General features: G+C 34.2%; 2 protein-coding genes and 1 pseudogene across 3 annotated transcripts; 1 reads left to right on the top strand and 2 right to left on the bottom strand.

Moving 5' to 3' along the window:
- Positions 1-2,603: 2,603 nt before the first annotated feature.
- Positions 2,604-6,398, bottom strand: LOC107858410 (annotated as a pseudogene).
- A 26-nt stretch (positions 6,399-6,424) lies between these two features.
- LOC107858409 (GDSL esterase/lipase At5g14450) lies at positions 6,425-7,929 on the top strand. The gene is made up of 4 exons (XM_047407882.1): positions 6,425-6,776; positions 6,926-7,104; positions 7,290-7,563; positions 7,790-7,929. Exons 1-4 carry the CDS (start codon positions 6,425-6,427, stop codon positions 7,921-7,923), a joined length of 939 nt encoding a protein of 312 aa, XP_047263838.1. The 3' UTR covers positions 7,924-7,929.
- Positions 7,930-8,057: 128 nt separating this feature from the next.
- LOC107860699 (SAGA-associated factor 29 homolog A) lies at positions 8,058-13,871 on the bottom strand. Of its 2 annotated transcripts, none has more exons than XM_016706156.2 (9): positions 13,439-13,871; positions 11,775-11,868; positions 11,603-11,679; positions 10,750-10,859; positions 10,542-10,627; positions 10,397-10,450; positions 8,856-9,006; positions 8,699-8,712; positions 8,058-8,468 (listed from the first exon to the last, which is right to left on the bottom strand). In XM_016706156.2, exons 1-9 carry the CDS (start codon positions 13,554-13,556, stop codon positions 8,366-8,368), a joined length of 807 nt encoding a protein of 268 aa, XP_016561642.1. In that variant the 5' UTR covers positions 13,557-13,871; the 3' UTR covers positions 8,058-8,365. The 2 variants fall into 2 exon arrangements, with proteins under 2 accessions (XP_016561642.1, XP_016561643.1); XM_016706157.2 differs by having other exon boundaries at positions 10,750-10,856; positions 13,439-13,799.
- Positions 13,872-15,969: the final 2,098 nt, after the last annotated feature.

Genomic DNA, 15,969 nt, shown 5'->3' with positions numbered 1-15,969 from the left:
TATGATCCTTTTAAGTTTGTAAATATATATATATATATATATATATATATATATATATATATATATATATAGTCGCTCACGTCCCATTTTACGTCGGGCCCTTTCTTTTTTTCATTTATCGAAAAAAGAATGTCATATAAAATGGGATAGAGGAAGTAATAGTTTTTGTCATGAAAAATTAACGTTTGAGTTCGTGAATTATCACTCAATTATTAGCAAAACACACATAGATGGTTAAAAAGCCAAATGTTTGTCTACAAATGCTTCCAAGTGCGTTTGACTATAATATCTTCGTCTACCTGACATATATAAGGCTCAATTAGCGGACAAGTTATATTTTAATATTCTTCAAATAATTTCATTAGGACCCTTAAACGATGTCATTCCAAGCTAGAGATATTGACACCATGACTAAGATGAGACCAATTAGAAAATGGAGAAAAAGACGTCGGATATCGCGATGGAGAATACATTAATTGTATGGTATACACACCATCATATATAAGTCGATCAAAGTGTCTCTTCTAACTATTAGGTGATAGTTCAAATAGGAAACTCACATTTTCAATAGTTCAGATGTGAAACTCAACATTATCATATGTCTCCTCAACTTATACAGTAGATGATTTGGTGTATAGAGTTTAGCTTATAGAGATAGCTGTTTTGGACTGTCTGATAAAACATATTCTCTAAAGGATAAAAATAATTTCCCCTCAAGTTTACTTTAAAAATCAAACTCCCCTCAACTTTGAATAATAAGTATTCTCCCCCTTTTACCTTGACAATGTCTGTTTTAATCTTAACATTTTCAATATCTTCTTATATTATATATTATTTATTTCAGCCAAGTATTTATATATTTTTATTTAAATATTTTGGTATTATAAGTAGAATAACTTTTTAAATAAACTTGTCAGAAAAACTAATATTATTTTTCATGATTGTGATTTTATTGAGATAACGCACAAGTCCCCCTCCCCCCTCAAACTATACTCGAAGTTATTGTGACACACCTCAATTTTACGGAGTTTCTATTACTTCCTAAACTCATTTTTTCTATATTTTGTGCTCCTTTTTGCTGACGTGACGGTCAAGTATCGAATTTTTTTTATACTCATTTTATGCTGATTTGGCCAAAAGGAATACAAAAATATTCTAATATTTGGCAGTCAGGTCAGCAAAAAGAAGCACATGAATATAAAAAAAAAAGTTTAGGTGGTAATAGGACATCGCTTAAAGTTATATATATATATATATATACACACACATAAGTTTCGATATACTTCCTTTATTCATATTTACTCTCCCCGTCTTAAATTACTTAGTACGTTTACTCTCAGACATGTATCTATCCGGTCTCGTGGTCGGTACGGTGTTGGGAATGTAAGAACTAAGCCATAGTTAGTACCGTGAACTGAGCATATTTACTCTCTCCGTTTTGAATTACTTGGAATGTTTGCTTTTTTGCATAATAAGAAATTAATAAGGGATGTAAATTGACTTATATGACCTTATTTAATTTTTGATTAGATGAATATTCTTCAATGTATAATTAGAAAAAGTGGCTAATTACTACTTGAATTCTTGTACATACCAACTATTTTAAGATAAATTTTTATAGTTTACATTCTAAATAATTTGAGACGGGTAGGGTAAATATTCAAATATATGGCTGTGAACAACTAATGTGAAGAATTAATGAACTTTCTTGGTGCTGATTTGAAGCCATCTACAACTCCACTTTCACTATGAAATTACAAGGATATACTCCATCTCTCTCAAATTACCCGTTTTAAATTTTTTAGTTTGATTTCTAATTTTTTTTTATTAATTAATAAATGTTTTATCCTTTGCATTAATTACTTTTTTCTTTAAATTAAATGTAAACATCATTTAATAAGGATACTATGGTAAACTAGCCATGCTATTAATAATTTTTCTTAATTAATGTGTATCTCAATTTGGGACGAGTAATTTGGGGCGTAGGGAGTATTGTTGTATGTGATTGTATGTAATTTTTCACTCTGGGTTTTCCAATGCAGCAACTTGTGTGCTTATTAAAATTCACAAGTTTAAGAAATGTAGACAAAAATTAAAACGAAAAGTTTCAGTATATATTTTTATTTTGCATAAACTACTACTCTTGGCAACAACAGATTTATATCTCCCAAACTCAGATTGTTCGAGCTTACAAGACACATTTTGCTTTTTCATTTATTTCAAAAGATTGTTATCTTTCTATAATGAGGCGTTAGGAAATTGACCACTCTCAAATTCTGGATATCTATGTCAATGGCAGCTCTCCATGATGATCTTCATGTTCCTTACGCAGCGAAATTCTTGGTGATCAACCAGGATGAAGATTTTGCTTTCAAAGTCTGAATATTATATTTAAACACATTTCAATATCGATAATGATTTCTCAATAGTATCATATTTCAAAAAATGGAGTGAACGTATGATTTATTTTTAGAGATAGGGTCGACTTTCTTGTAGTAGCAATTGCAAATGAATAAGTAGAGGATGGCAATAGGTAGCAAGACTCACATAATTTCAAGAATTATATATGGCGTCTGACCAATGTCACACATAGTTGCGTAAATTGGACCCAAAAGAAAAAGTACTTAACCTACATTAGCTATTGTTAAGCGTCTTCATGTTAGTTACCTGATTTTCTATGTTGATCCAAATTCCGAAAACCATTTCTGATATCTTTCTGTCCCCTACAGAAACTGTGGGTTGTATCTTATTTAAAGCTTCTAGGAAGTCATCCATCGAAACTGGAATTTCCAAAATCTCAGCCTCGGACATGTTCTGAATTTCATCAGGGTTTTTCCCTGCTATCATACATCTCATGCCATTTAAAGAAGCATCTCTGCAGATATTTGTTAGATCGCCTCCACTGTAACCTTCTGTACTTCGCGCCAATTGCTCAATATCCAGGTCAGGATCTAACTGTTATTCATGTCACAGACTATTAGTGTCAACAAAATTTTCTGTTCAATATCTAGGAGCAATAATAACTGGAAGCCAATCGAGGTAGGTTGTATGGTTCACATTACTTTTGGCTCAAATGTTGTATGCAATATGAAAAAAATATTTGAGTAGAGACTTCTTACCTCTATTGATTTTAAGTTCATCTTTATAAGCTCCTTACGGCTCTTAAGATCAGGAAGCGGGATGTAAATCCTCTTTTCTAGCTGCCTCCTACAGTTGTACAGTAAATCACCAGTTAGACAAGATCCAGAGATGCAACAGAACACAAATCAGAGGAAATAAAAGAACAAAGCTAATTTTGACTAGCAATTTAAGGAGTAGAGTTAACCATAGTGCCTCATCAAGACCCCAGGGGAAATTTGTTGCTGCCAAAACTGTCACCGGTTTGCCTGCAGTATTATTCGTGGACTTGTTTATCCCATCGATCTGAGCTAGAAGTTCAAACTTCACTCTTCGGGATACTTCATGCTCTCTAGAAGCCCTACGAAATAGGTTCAGAGTTGATGAAGTTTTACCACTAGATCAAATTAAAACTAAGAAATTATAAGTTTTAACCCGCATAAGAACACTTTTTTTGGATAATCATAGTATCCGGCCCAGCTTGAACGCACATCAATTAATTCCACGGGATACTTGTCACCTCCCACCAGCAACGGATGCCAGGTATCTCTATCATGACAGTATGAATGGATGGCATTATCAGTTCAGTGCAGTCTAAGCTGCTCAAGTGAGACAAAAGTATGATTCAGTTTTGATAGAACATACAGCCTCTAATTTCCTTCCTACCTAGTAGGGGTGTGCATCGGTCGGTTCGGTTCGGTTTTACATGTTATTGGTTCGGTTTATTGGTTTTCGGTTTTTAAATATGTAAAACCAATAACCAACCAATTATATTTTCTTATCGGTTTATCGGTTTTTAATCCTTAACGGTTCGGTTTTCGGTTTAACCAATAAGAAAATACTTATAAAATAGAAATAACAACAACTAACATACAAAAATAAAATCTTAATTACCGCCAAAACCTACGCAATACATTTTAGTTTACAAGAATTTTCAAACTTGAACTGAATGTTAGTTAGGGAAAAAATTGAATCATAATTGTTGGAAGCTTTAAATGCTTCAAGTTTTTCATTATGATAATAGCCGAACTTTATATTGTGCCTTTGTTACCCTGAATAGGTCAATACTTTGTGAATCACTGAATTGTGAATTAGTAGTGCATATAATCTATACACATACACATATCTATATGTATATGTAGAGAGAGATAGATAAAGAGAGAGATATTTATATATATAACATAAATAGGGATAAAACAATAATTTAGTGTATCCTTATTGGGTTATCGGTTTAATCGATAACCCAATAAGCTAAAACCGATACCGAACCGTTTACCCAATAAAATTTTTATAGAACCAATAAAAAACTGTTAACCCGATAACCCAAACCGATAACCCAATAAGCTAAAACCGATACCGAACCGTTTACCCAATAAAATTTTTATAGAACCAATAAAAAACTGTTAACCCGATAACCCAATACCAATAACCCAATAACATTTTTATCGGTCGATTCCTACTACTAGGTATAATTCCAAGGTTTCAAATTTGTTTTAACCTTCTCTACTCTCTGAAGTTCCTATGCAAAGCTTTAGAGTAGTAGTAGAGGCACTTCACTTATTTACTTGGTAAAAAGCAAGAACAAACTTGACATGAAACTAATATTCGGTTCGTCACCAATCAAGCTCTAATAGATGCTTCAAGTATAGTTACGAGCACGTGTAGACCGGTCACATATATCTATGTGTAGAAGTTTTATCACATATGGTGATGAAAACAAACCTTACACAACGTGATATGTCACATGTATATGTAATCACTTTAGAAAGTAACCGATTACTTACCCTCTGGCACTGCAAAGAGAATCAGTCTCATCAATGAAAATTGTACTTGGAGCACAAGCACGAGCAAGATCAAAAAGGCACCGCCCTAATCGTTCATTCTCACCATACCATTTTGAACACAATGAAGAACAAGAAACATTCAGAAATGTTGTACCACACTCCGTAGCAACAGCTTTGGCCAAAAGTGTTTTCCCTGTGACAGGACGACCAAACATAAGAACTCCTCTCCAAGGTCTCCTGATTCCCTGCAAGTAACATTGTATATGTGAACTATATAGATAGAAGTTTCATAGTAACTGTTCATTACTCTTATATTAATGTGTCATGTCATTACAACCTATGCATAGCCATCTTCTTACCCCCGGGAAAGATCAGAAAAGGATGAAAGATATTCTCCCGAAATATGACTTTTGGCTTACCAAACACACACTCATCGTTATCTAGTAGCTTATATTACAAATCAACTATCAGCAGTACCTGGAAATATTCAGGCATCCACAATGGGAGTACCACTGCTTCTTCTAAAAGCCTCTTTGCTTCATTAAGTCCTGCAACATCTTCCCATGTCACCCCCGGACTACTAATCTAGACTTCCTTTCCAAGAATCGCAGCCAGTTGACGATCAGGCCCTTTGTACTTTCCTCTGGACTTTATCCAATCATTCTGATGGTTATGAAGAAATAACCTACGAATATTATTAATAACTCAAGAAGTATCAGCTTAGTAAAATTAAGAGTAAAAATAAATTTAAGTAAATGATGAATTCAGAATCCAAAGTCAGCATCAAAAAATTATGTATAACCAGTATGTCACTACGAATATTATTTAAGGTTGGAGTTAGGCAAAATATATACTTGCCTGAACTTGATGCGTCCTTTTAAAAGACACTCTTTGCATACTTTACAAAAATTGAACAAATAAAGAATGTCACTATACATGCAAAACAAATATATAAAGAAATAAAGGGTTCACGCCGCCATGTAGCTTTCATATTTCCAGGGAGAAGAATTCTTCTTTGCTACCTTTTTTCCTATCTTTGAAACAACCCTTCTTTGTTTTTCTTTTTTCTTTTCTGTTTTTATTATAGAATCTTCAAGGAGTATCAGTTTTCTTGTTATAGTAGGATTCATCAATTGTATTGTCAAAATAATTTTAAAAGTTGAAATTAAAAAATTGTCCCAAAAAAAGACTTTTACTAATAGTAGCATGTTAGTACAAAAGGGGGAACACTAATTGCAAAAGTTGAAATTTAGTAGTAACTAATATTTGGTGTTCGTTTTCTAAGATACTTATGGCTTCAGCCTGATGGTACAGTTGCTTTTAATTGGTAAAGCATTTCATCACGGCTTTTTCTAGTTTCAATTGGTTAAAAGTTAAAACAGATAAAAACAAATGACAAGTAACGAGAACCATGCCACTGCTTGCTTGCATTTTTTCCCTAAAGTACATCAAAAACTGCACATGGCTGGCATGAACATTTCCACTTTCAGTGTCCATTGAGAATAATGAGGAGCATAGCAATAATGGAATGTGCAAGATCAGTAATGTTCCTATTTTTATCACAAGTACTACTGCTGGCCTTGTTGAACATCACTAGTACCAATGCTTTGCCCCCAGCATGGGACTTTCCAGCAATTTACAATTTTGGGGACTGGAATTTGGACACTGGTGGTATCTCTGCTTCATTTGAACCAATACAAGCACCTTATGGTGAGAGCTTCTTCCGGGGACTTGCTGGAAGGTTTTCAGATGGTCGACTTCTCATTGACTTCATCGGTAACATAACTTCCAATGACATCATTGTCATTACTCATACTGAAATTTACAAATCAGGGGTGTGTAGTAGATTGATTGATTGTGGATTACCTTATTTGAGTGCCTAGTTAGATTCCATTGTCTCAAATTTCAGGCATGGATCCACCATTCGTAGGCAGAAGGAGACTATTCTCCAAAGTGGCTTAAGTCCCTTTTCCCTGGACGTTCAAATCGTTCATTTCCATCGTTTCAATTTTTATCATTTTAAGCTGATTTGACACTATGTCTCAGAGAAGAACAAACTGCGGAGACCTCGCGAATTTCAAAATCTCTCCACACAATTGACATAGGCCAAACTGATATAATTGCTGGCTTCCACCAGATGAGTAATATACAACTTCGGACAGCCATACCAGACATAATTAACCAGTTTTCTGCAGCAGTAACGGTACATGCAACTCTCATCAAATTTATCGCGAGTTTTAACTTTTATACACTACTACTGATAATACAAAAGATTTTTATGCTACCAGGTCACTTCAACATAATTGCATTTAACTCATGTCTATAATAAGTGGAACTCGTTGCCTGCTACAACTGATTCAATCAACGTTTCATAATTTTGTTTGACAGCGTCTATATCAACTAGGAGTGAGGGCATTCTGGATACATAACACGGGTCCAATTGGTTGCTTACCAACAGCCACATTTGACCTCAGAAATCCAAAACCAGGTGTTCTTGATAAATATGGATGCTTAAAGAGCCATAATGAGGTGGCCTTAGAGTTCAATAGACAGCTGAAATCCAGGATAAGAACACTGAGAGCAGATCTTGGGCATGCTGCTATAACATATGTGGATGTCTATGCTGCCAAGTATGAATTGATCAGCAATGCCAAGAGCGAAGGTATATGTTAGTGCGCGCACACTCACACATACAACAATAAGTTTGCTGTACTGTAACAAGACTTGGATGAAAAGAAATCATGTAACTATAAAATGTTGAACAGATTTCATGGTACTCCAGAAAATATGCTGTGGGTTACACGAGGGGAACACGCATGTATGGTGCGGGCAGAGAGGAATAGTGAGAGGTGCAGAAGTGTTTGGAGGTGCTTGTGCCAACCCTTGAGGTTACATAAGCTGGGTTGGAGTACATTACTCACAAGCTGCTAATCATTGGGTTGCCAGTCATATACTTAATGGCAGTTACTCTGACCCTCACATTCCCATAACACATGCGTGTCATAAACGTCTTCACTATTAGGAATCTTGTATTATAAACGTGCATCTTAACTAGTGGTTTTTATATATATGTCCAGTAATATCCTGTAACAAGTTTCTAGTATGAGAAGTCGATGACAAGCTCCCTTGTCAAGAAATTTGCTAACAAGGGAGAAATTCCAGATAAACTCAGAGACCTTGAAAAAATACAGTACAAATTTACAACTCAAAATACTAGGATTTTATTTTCATGCCCAACTACTGTACACCACAAACACTAGAAACTAGACAATCGTACAACAAAGATTTTTTTGATAAATACATTGTACGACAAAGATAATGTTTTCTTTTTCTGAATAAGTAACAATGCCTCAAACTAAATGTGAATAGGTTCACACCTCACCCTTATAAGACTACTAAATACATACAGCAGATGTCCAAATTTAGCAACTTTGGATGTGTTAAGAGTTGTAAATAACTATATTTCATTGGTGATATCCATCTGGAAGAGCGACAACCCGGTTAAAGGGGACCAAGCGTTGAGGTAGAGACCCATCTTCTTCGTCATCATCAAACTCCAATGTGTAGCTACAAAAGGAAAAATGCATGAAACTGGTGAAAAAAAGATCATAATACATTGGTCAAAATTTTGGAAATGCAACAGTCAATTTCAAGAAAGAAGAGAAAAGAAATATTTAGCTAGATGACTGCAACAGGTTCGAATAATTGATTCCAGTTTTCCATTCAATAAGAAGTCATTGCTCAATTACTGAGTACGATAGAATCTTAAGCTCATAGCAGATCTAAGAGGGACTTACTCGTCGGTCTTCCTCTGGAAATTGATATACCATTTGGACCATCACATGCAAATGTAAGTCGAAAACCAATCAGTTCCTCAATACTTATGATATTCTGGATAAGATCAATAAAGAAAATCCAGACAAACTGCGACAAAAGAAAACTAGATACTGATACCTTGCGGGCATTGACTACTGTGGCTTTGTACAGGGCTGTAGTTCCTGGATAAACTGCCAAAACTTGTTTTCCGGGAGGGAATTCTGGAGTGGTTGCAAGATCACTTATCTTGGGAAATGGTATAATATGTGACCAGGGTAGCTTGTACTTTCTGTAAGTGCCAAAAGAATAGAACAAGTAATTCTTGTAAGAAGGCAAATAATTATTTAGTAAGCAAAACCGTTTCTGAAAACAAGCCAGTTAGATATCAATAAACAAGCTGAACAGCAGCCTCCAAAGTAGACAGAGTGAAAAGCCACAGTTATGCGGTAATAGGTTTATCAGTCATCAAATTCTTCAGGAGCAATTTCTTTTTTTTGATAACCCTGGTGTCCGGGCCAGCTTGCGCGCACCTCGACTAATTTCACGGATGCCACCTCCCACCAACAACACGTACCCGGTAACTCTGTCCACCAAGGCTAGAACAAATGGAAAGAAATCACCTAGTGTTTGTCTCTGTTGGGAATTGAACCTGAGACCTCATGGTGCACAACCCAACTTAATTGAACCACTAGGCCACAACCTTGGGTGCCTTCAGTAGCAATATTAAGCTTAGCGGACATGAGATCTTAATCACAAATATCCACAAGAAGGTGCTGAGGACAGATTTTTGTGCAGCAATTCCAGCAACTAGCCAGAGAGCTGAGAGTAACTTATGGACTACTTGCTTGTGGACACCAGTCAACAACAATCACCAACAAGTCACAAAAAGGACACGATTCAATTTATACGTACCATCCATTGAAGTACTAGAAGAGGGAAAAGGTATGTCACCAAAGTTCCTCAATTAGTTGTTCAAACTTGGAAGCTCAAAAAGTGAGGTAAGTTTTTGTTGTGTAAGGTCACATCACGGGACAACATATTACCTTTTTGATTTTCTAGTTTTCTTTCTCCTCCAATTGATGCATATGATTTGTGGAAACTACAATAGAGTTTTAGCGGAGTCCTAGAAGGGGGCCAGAAAATATCTTAATGCCTCTCATTCTTTTACCTTTTATTCGCAAGTCTCTGTAATTCTTACACAGCTGCTTAGTTATGGAAAGCATTCAATAGACAAAAGATGATTACGTAAACATGGCACGAATGAAATTGCTCTCCACCAACAATCAAGGAGGGAACAGATTTATTCATTCGGGAGCTGGGTAGAAGCACGAAATCCATTAATAGGATCAAAGTTTTTTTGAAGTGAAGATTACAACAACGTACCCAGTATGATTCCACATGGTGGGGTCTGGGAAGGTGGGTGTACGCAGACCTTACCCCTACCTTGCGGGGTAAAGAGGCCATAAAGGGAAATCCTCAATATGTAAATTTGAGAAGGTTCCATCTCTAACATAAAATTGTTGTCACTTAGATCCAAGGAAGTTCCTGGAGTGACTTCATCACTCTTTCTCCCCCACCCCCAAGAAAAAATGCACAAACAATCAAAATGAAAACACACAAACAAAATGTGAATAGGTAAAAACAATTAACAGATGTCCAAAGATCAATTGTAAGGCTACCTCTGGCAACCACCTTCCTCGTCATCGCCAGGCTCCTCGTCTAGAACTTCAAATCTGCACAGGGAGATGCAATATTAATACAAAATGTGTAAATGAATCCAGTCTAGATTAATTTTTTAACTTGACGCTGTGTCAAAAAACTTACTCCTTTGATTCTTTATCATAATGAATAACTTTAACAATGACCCACTCATCCTTTTCACCATCTTCTTGTGCAACTCTAGCAGCCACCTAGTGGTAAAAAGTTCAACTATGTTATTGCCACAAGCCCCACAACAAAAGTAAATAAGGAGCTTGAACGATATTTTGAAACATTAAAAGGAATGATTCACTTCCATGAAATCAATCCATACTTGTTCACCCTTCAGGTTAGCGAAGAACTCCTGCTGATTTCGCATGGAAGGAGTAAGCCTGGGAATGTCAGGGTCACCTTTCATCCTCTTCTTTTTCTGCTCGTTGCCTTCTGTCATCCATGCAAGTCAAAATGCATTACCCAAGGTGAACGCAATTAAAATTGAAGATCAGAAATAGAATTGAGTTCATTAATAAATTAAGCAAGAGCATAAGTCTCTTCTTTTTTTGTTTCATTTCATAGAATCGATATTTGATGCACCAGGCTCAAATATGATTGGTTTCCTTCCCCGTGTTCCAGATTATGCATATAGCTAAAGCATTTAGGCTATCCACCAAGCAAACATTCATCTCCTTAACCTCCTTTTATTCTCATCTTTCTAGCATTTGAAAGACTAAGGCAAATATTAGGAAGTTGGTTTGGAACAAGGAAAATGCTTTCCACAAACGTCATTGGAAGTTAGCTATTCTGTACTTCTGCCAGATCTATACTATTCAAAACAAGATAATAACACAAGACAAAAAGCTCTATCATCAAATTAGCAGCCAAGATAATATTTGTTTTTTCCCTAATATCCCAAAGTATTCTGCCATTATTGTCCTTTCTAAAGCTCGATTTATCATAGACCTCAAGTTAAGGATACAACTACTGTTCAAGTTCTTTAAAGGAGGTAAGCACATATAAACTTAAATGTACTTCAAGAGTATATAAGTGAGGTACCGTCCGTGTACCACAAATAACTAGAATCAGTAACCAGAATCCCGAAATCAAATATATTGTAAGCCAGGTATTAATCTTAAAGAACGTAAAACTAGAAATTTAATGATTGTTATGTTACTGAATTGTACACCCACCTAACCGTCTTCGCTGTTGCCCAGCACCTCCAGCAGGAGCTATTGCATCCAGCTGGCTTAACAACTGGTTGGAGATACTACAATAGAAGGGACAGGAGGGAGATTATATTATTTTCAACTTTGAAAATGAAACTATAGAAAGTATCAAAATGAAACATAAAAATGTAAATACCTCATCTCGCTCTCAGAAAGCTCTTTGGCTTGAGTATATAACATCTTAAGTTTTGACAGGGAATTATCACCTGGTTTCTCAACCGTTTCTGGAGCTGCAGAAGGAATGGGGAAGTGCCGAAATTGTAAGTGCCATAATTTTACGCTATTAAGTCAAGGCAAAAACATGTCACATGCCATCAGAGGTAGAGGTAGAGGTATGGACTGCGTACATCTTACCCCCCAGACCCCACTAGGTGGGAATACACTGGGTTTGTTGTTGTTGTTGTTGTTGAAACATATCAATGATCTTCCCCAGTAAAAGTTCGTTAAATTTATTTCCAACATTTTGAGGTTTGGGGAAATCACGCAAATATAGGGATATCGAGGTTACACATTAACAACCAATGGTTAACTGTGACTCAAATTTATGAGAATTTTTCAATTCTTTGTCGCACATGATATTTTCTTTATATCCTCAATTTGGTTTTAACCATAAGAAAAAGCATTAGAATCTGTTATATTTCAAAAACCAAGTGAAGAAAAGCTACCAAGATGATGATAGAGATCATACTGAGAAACAGAAGAATTCAGCAGCGATATAACTATTATTTGAACAAAGTAAAAAAAAATTCAATCATTGTTATATAATACAACAAACACTTATGCCTTAATTGACTTGGTAAAGATTGAATCTGTTTACGAAAGTGCTTCCCTGATTGCTTAGGACATCTCTTATCAACCATGGAACAAAACAATATTATTTCGTTCCATTTTTAAAAAAATAGTCAAGTATATTCCATTAGTAATAAAAAAGGGTGTAGGTAACCCAAGTTTCGGGCATAAAATAATTTAATTCCTTGCTGAAACAGATGCCTACTAATGTTCATGTTGAGAAGGCTAAAGCATTATGCCTATCCTTATAGTTAAAGAAAAATTCTATACAAAGATGTAATGTAAACAACCTAGCGGTTGCTACCACAGCTCGAACCTGCGACCTATACGTCACACAGATCCACTATTGGCATTTCCATAAAAACTATCAATACAAAACCAATACACATTTTTCACAAAGTAGAGTAAATGTTAAAGTTGTTGCCATGTGATCAGGAGGTCACGGGTTCAAGCCTCGAAAACAGCCTCGGGGAAAAATACAAAGTAAGACTGCATACAATAGACCCTGGTGGTCTGGCCCTTCCCCGAATGCTGCGCATAGCGGGAGCTCTAGTGCACCGGGCAGCCCTTTTTTTTTTTCTCGAGTAAATACAAAGGATTTAAGCAGGTCATTAATTACTGTTTCTCATATTATAAGTGACCTGTTTGCATAAATATCTTTCCAGTGCATTGAACTTTTTAACTCAAATACATATAACACTAAGAGTAAAGGCCCAAAATCATACATTATCTTTACTTTAGACACAAAATAATACATATTCTTTTTCAACTGGTGCACTAATAGTCCTTTTTGTTTAAAAAGTGTTGCATTTTTAGTCATCACCCCAACACTGTTAATTTTTTTTAACATCAGCCAATTACCTTTCTATTCACTTTCTTCATCAACTCTAATTTAGCCAGCATAAATGAGTAACTTTCCAATCATTTGTGATCAAAGGAACAAATATAACAGTAATAATAATGAAATAGAAATTATGGAAAATAGAAGAAAAAAAAAAAAAAAAGACTAACTGGCTTGGAGCTTTTTGTGCATTTTATTGATTTCAAGGAGAACATCTTCTTGTTCTTTCCTTAAACGATCAAGCTCCTTTGATTTTTCCAACATATCGGCAATGTCAGGTGACGTCATCGGAATCGCGAATCTTCCAGAAGCTTCGGTACCTTTATCCAGAAAGATGAAGAAGATGAATAGTACGAGCTCCAGCTAAATCATCATCGTCTTAGGTTGTCGGAGAATACCGCACTCCAAGTACTATCTTCGCCTGAAACTTGCTTGATTTGTGATGCGAAATGTCCTTTTTGCCCCCTCTGATACTTTCCTACTCTATTCAATATGTTACAAATAAAAATTGGAAAAACGTGTGATGGGATGGATATTCCGGTTCTTACCAGTACTTAATGGGTCGTTTCGTTTCTACTGTCAGACTATTTTACATCGACTTCTTTTTTTAATTAATTAATAGAAAAAAGGGTTATATTTATTTCTCTATTACGTAAAATTGATCGATTTATCTTGGATCATGTTAATGATGTGAAAATATTCATAGTTATATATCTATATAGCTCAAATATGTTTAAATTAGATATGCATATCATGTGATATTGATATTTTGATAAAGTGAATATTGCATGACAGACACACAATCGATCTATTTTAGTTCTTTTTTTCACTTTTTGTTTTTATATTTAAAGCAACAATTCAACAAATTTTTAAGAATCAATTATCTTATTCAATTTAAGTGTTAGTTGTGTTGTGTTGATTGAGTATCAAATCGTGCATTTCTTTTAGACTGCTATTAGCAATTTTAGTTTGCTTTTTTGTTTAAAGTCGATTTAATCCTATCTAGTAATAAAATTTATTGTATTTAAAATGTGTGGAGATTAGATAATAAATATATGCATTTCAAATGTTTTTCTTATGAGCTAATTTTATTTTTTTGTTAAAAGAAACTTCTTAAATACCAAAAAATTAATTACAAACTTGAGATTAATATGTAACAAATAAAATAGAAGAAGATGGTACTTATCTTCTATGAAAAAAAAATGTGTCGCACTGCGCCTCTATTTTGTTCTAGCTACGATATAATTACTTTTATGAAAGATCAATTTAATATGGATCAATGGATGCTTGGAAAAATTTGGCCGGGATTGATAAAATTATCGTAACACCAAAAATAATTAACGAAAAAACATAACCTAAGGCATACATGTAAGATAAGAACATAGAATTGCAAATACAAATAAAATCATCTTATAACTTCTTCTTTTTTTTTGTAATCTTACACTAAATTAACAAGAAACGTTCATGATTTTCTCTAAGAAAGAGATGTTGACAGAAGAACTGTTTGAGACAACGAAAGAAAAAAGACAACAATTAAGACATTCACAAATTAATTAACTAACCTTTGTAAGTGGCTGAACAAAGTGTTTGGCTATGGGGAAAATCTTTCCATCAGTTATACTCTATCCCTAATTAACAGGGAGATGTTAAAGGAAAACTTTCGTTAAGGATGGATGCGATGGTTCACTCTTTCAAGTTTCAAATAATGTGAGTGTGTTAAGAGATGAAATTATAATGTGCGGAATTAAATTTTTATCAGAAAAGAAAAAAATTCAGATAATCAATCAACTAATAACTGTTAAGATTTTTCACGTGTTCAAAATAACGAAATATCTCGTGTTGATGATTATTTTGGAGTATTTAATTACTCAAATAAAATATAATTAATAACTAATTAATTATTTAAAGATATTAAGAAACATGTGATTTGTACTACATTATGAGATATATCACATGGATAAAAGAGAATTTAAAGGGCAAAGGTACAAATATACCCTCGAACTTTGATAAATGGTACAAATATATCCTTCGTCATACTTTGAGTACAAATATATCTTTAGCGTTAATTAAAAGGTACAAATATACCCTTATCACTAACGGAGGGACACGTGTCACGGTCGTGTTCCTCCATTAGCGATAAGGGTATATTTGTAACATTTATCAAAGTTCGAGGGTATATTTGTACTTTTTCATTTTTATAATATACTTTCTCTGTTCCATATTAGTTGATCATTTTATTAAAAATAATTATTTTATAGTAATTGTCCATTATACTGAATCAAAAAAATATTGATTAAATTTAAATTATATTATCCTTGTAGTTAATTCATTCTGAAAGTCTTCACATTTGTTTATAAAGTTTTCAAGAAATTTTTTATGGTGTGAATTTGTAAAAGAAAAACTTACCAAAATGTACTAAATTTAAAAACTTTTACCATTTATAGCTGTATAATTTTAATATATGCATAATCTTACTATCTATTAAGAGGGAAAGGCTACGGAAGAAGGCAACTCTCCGTCAGCAAGCCTGCTACTCCTGCCTACTTCATTTGCTACTCCATGATTTTATTATATCATCTCTAATTAATTATTATTATTATAAGTCATTTATGTATTAAAAAATTAATAATATTTAATAAAAACATGCTCATATATTATAGATTAATTTTATCTTAAAATTCGAAAATGACAAATAGATTTT

This window comes from Capsicum annuum, chromosome 2, assembly GCF_002878395.1.
Source record: "Capsicum annuum cultivar UCD-10X-F1 chromosome 2, UCD10Xv1.1, whole genome shotgun sequence".
NCBI classification, from domain to species: Eukaryota; Viridiplantae; Streptophyta; class Magnoliopsida; order Solanales; family Solanaceae; genus Capsicum; species Capsicum annuum.
The sequence above is the reverse complement of the archived record's forward strand: the minus strand, read 5'-3'. Positions and strand labels throughout refer to the sequence as shown.

Bases quoted from the DNA above. Each gene is read 5' to 3' on its own strand.
- LOC107860699 (XM_016706156.2), bottom strand. From the start codon at position 13,556: ATGACGTCACCTGACATTGCCGATATGTTGGAAAAATCAAAGGAGCTT. The intron at 11,869-13,438 runs GTTAGTCTTTTT...TTCCTTCTGCAG, and splicing joins GCACAAAAAGCTCCAAGCCA to CTCCAGAAACGGTTGAGAAA. The intron at 10,860-11,602 runs GTGGGTGTACAA...CATGGATGACAG, and splicing joins GCAACAGCGAAGACGGTTAG to AAGGCAACGAGCAGAAAAAG.
- LOC107858409 (XM_047407882.1), top strand. From the start codon at position 6,425: ATGGAATGTGCAAGATCAGTAATGTTCCTATTTTTATCACAAGTACTA. The intron at 7,105-7,289 runs GTACATGCAACT...TTTGTTTGACAG, and splicing joins AGTTTTCTGCAGCAGTAACG to CGTCTATATCAACTAGGAGT. The intron at 7,564-7,789 runs GTATATGTTAGT...CCAACCCTTGAG, and splicing joins CAGCAATGCCAAGAGCGAAG to GTTACATAAGCTGGGTTGGA.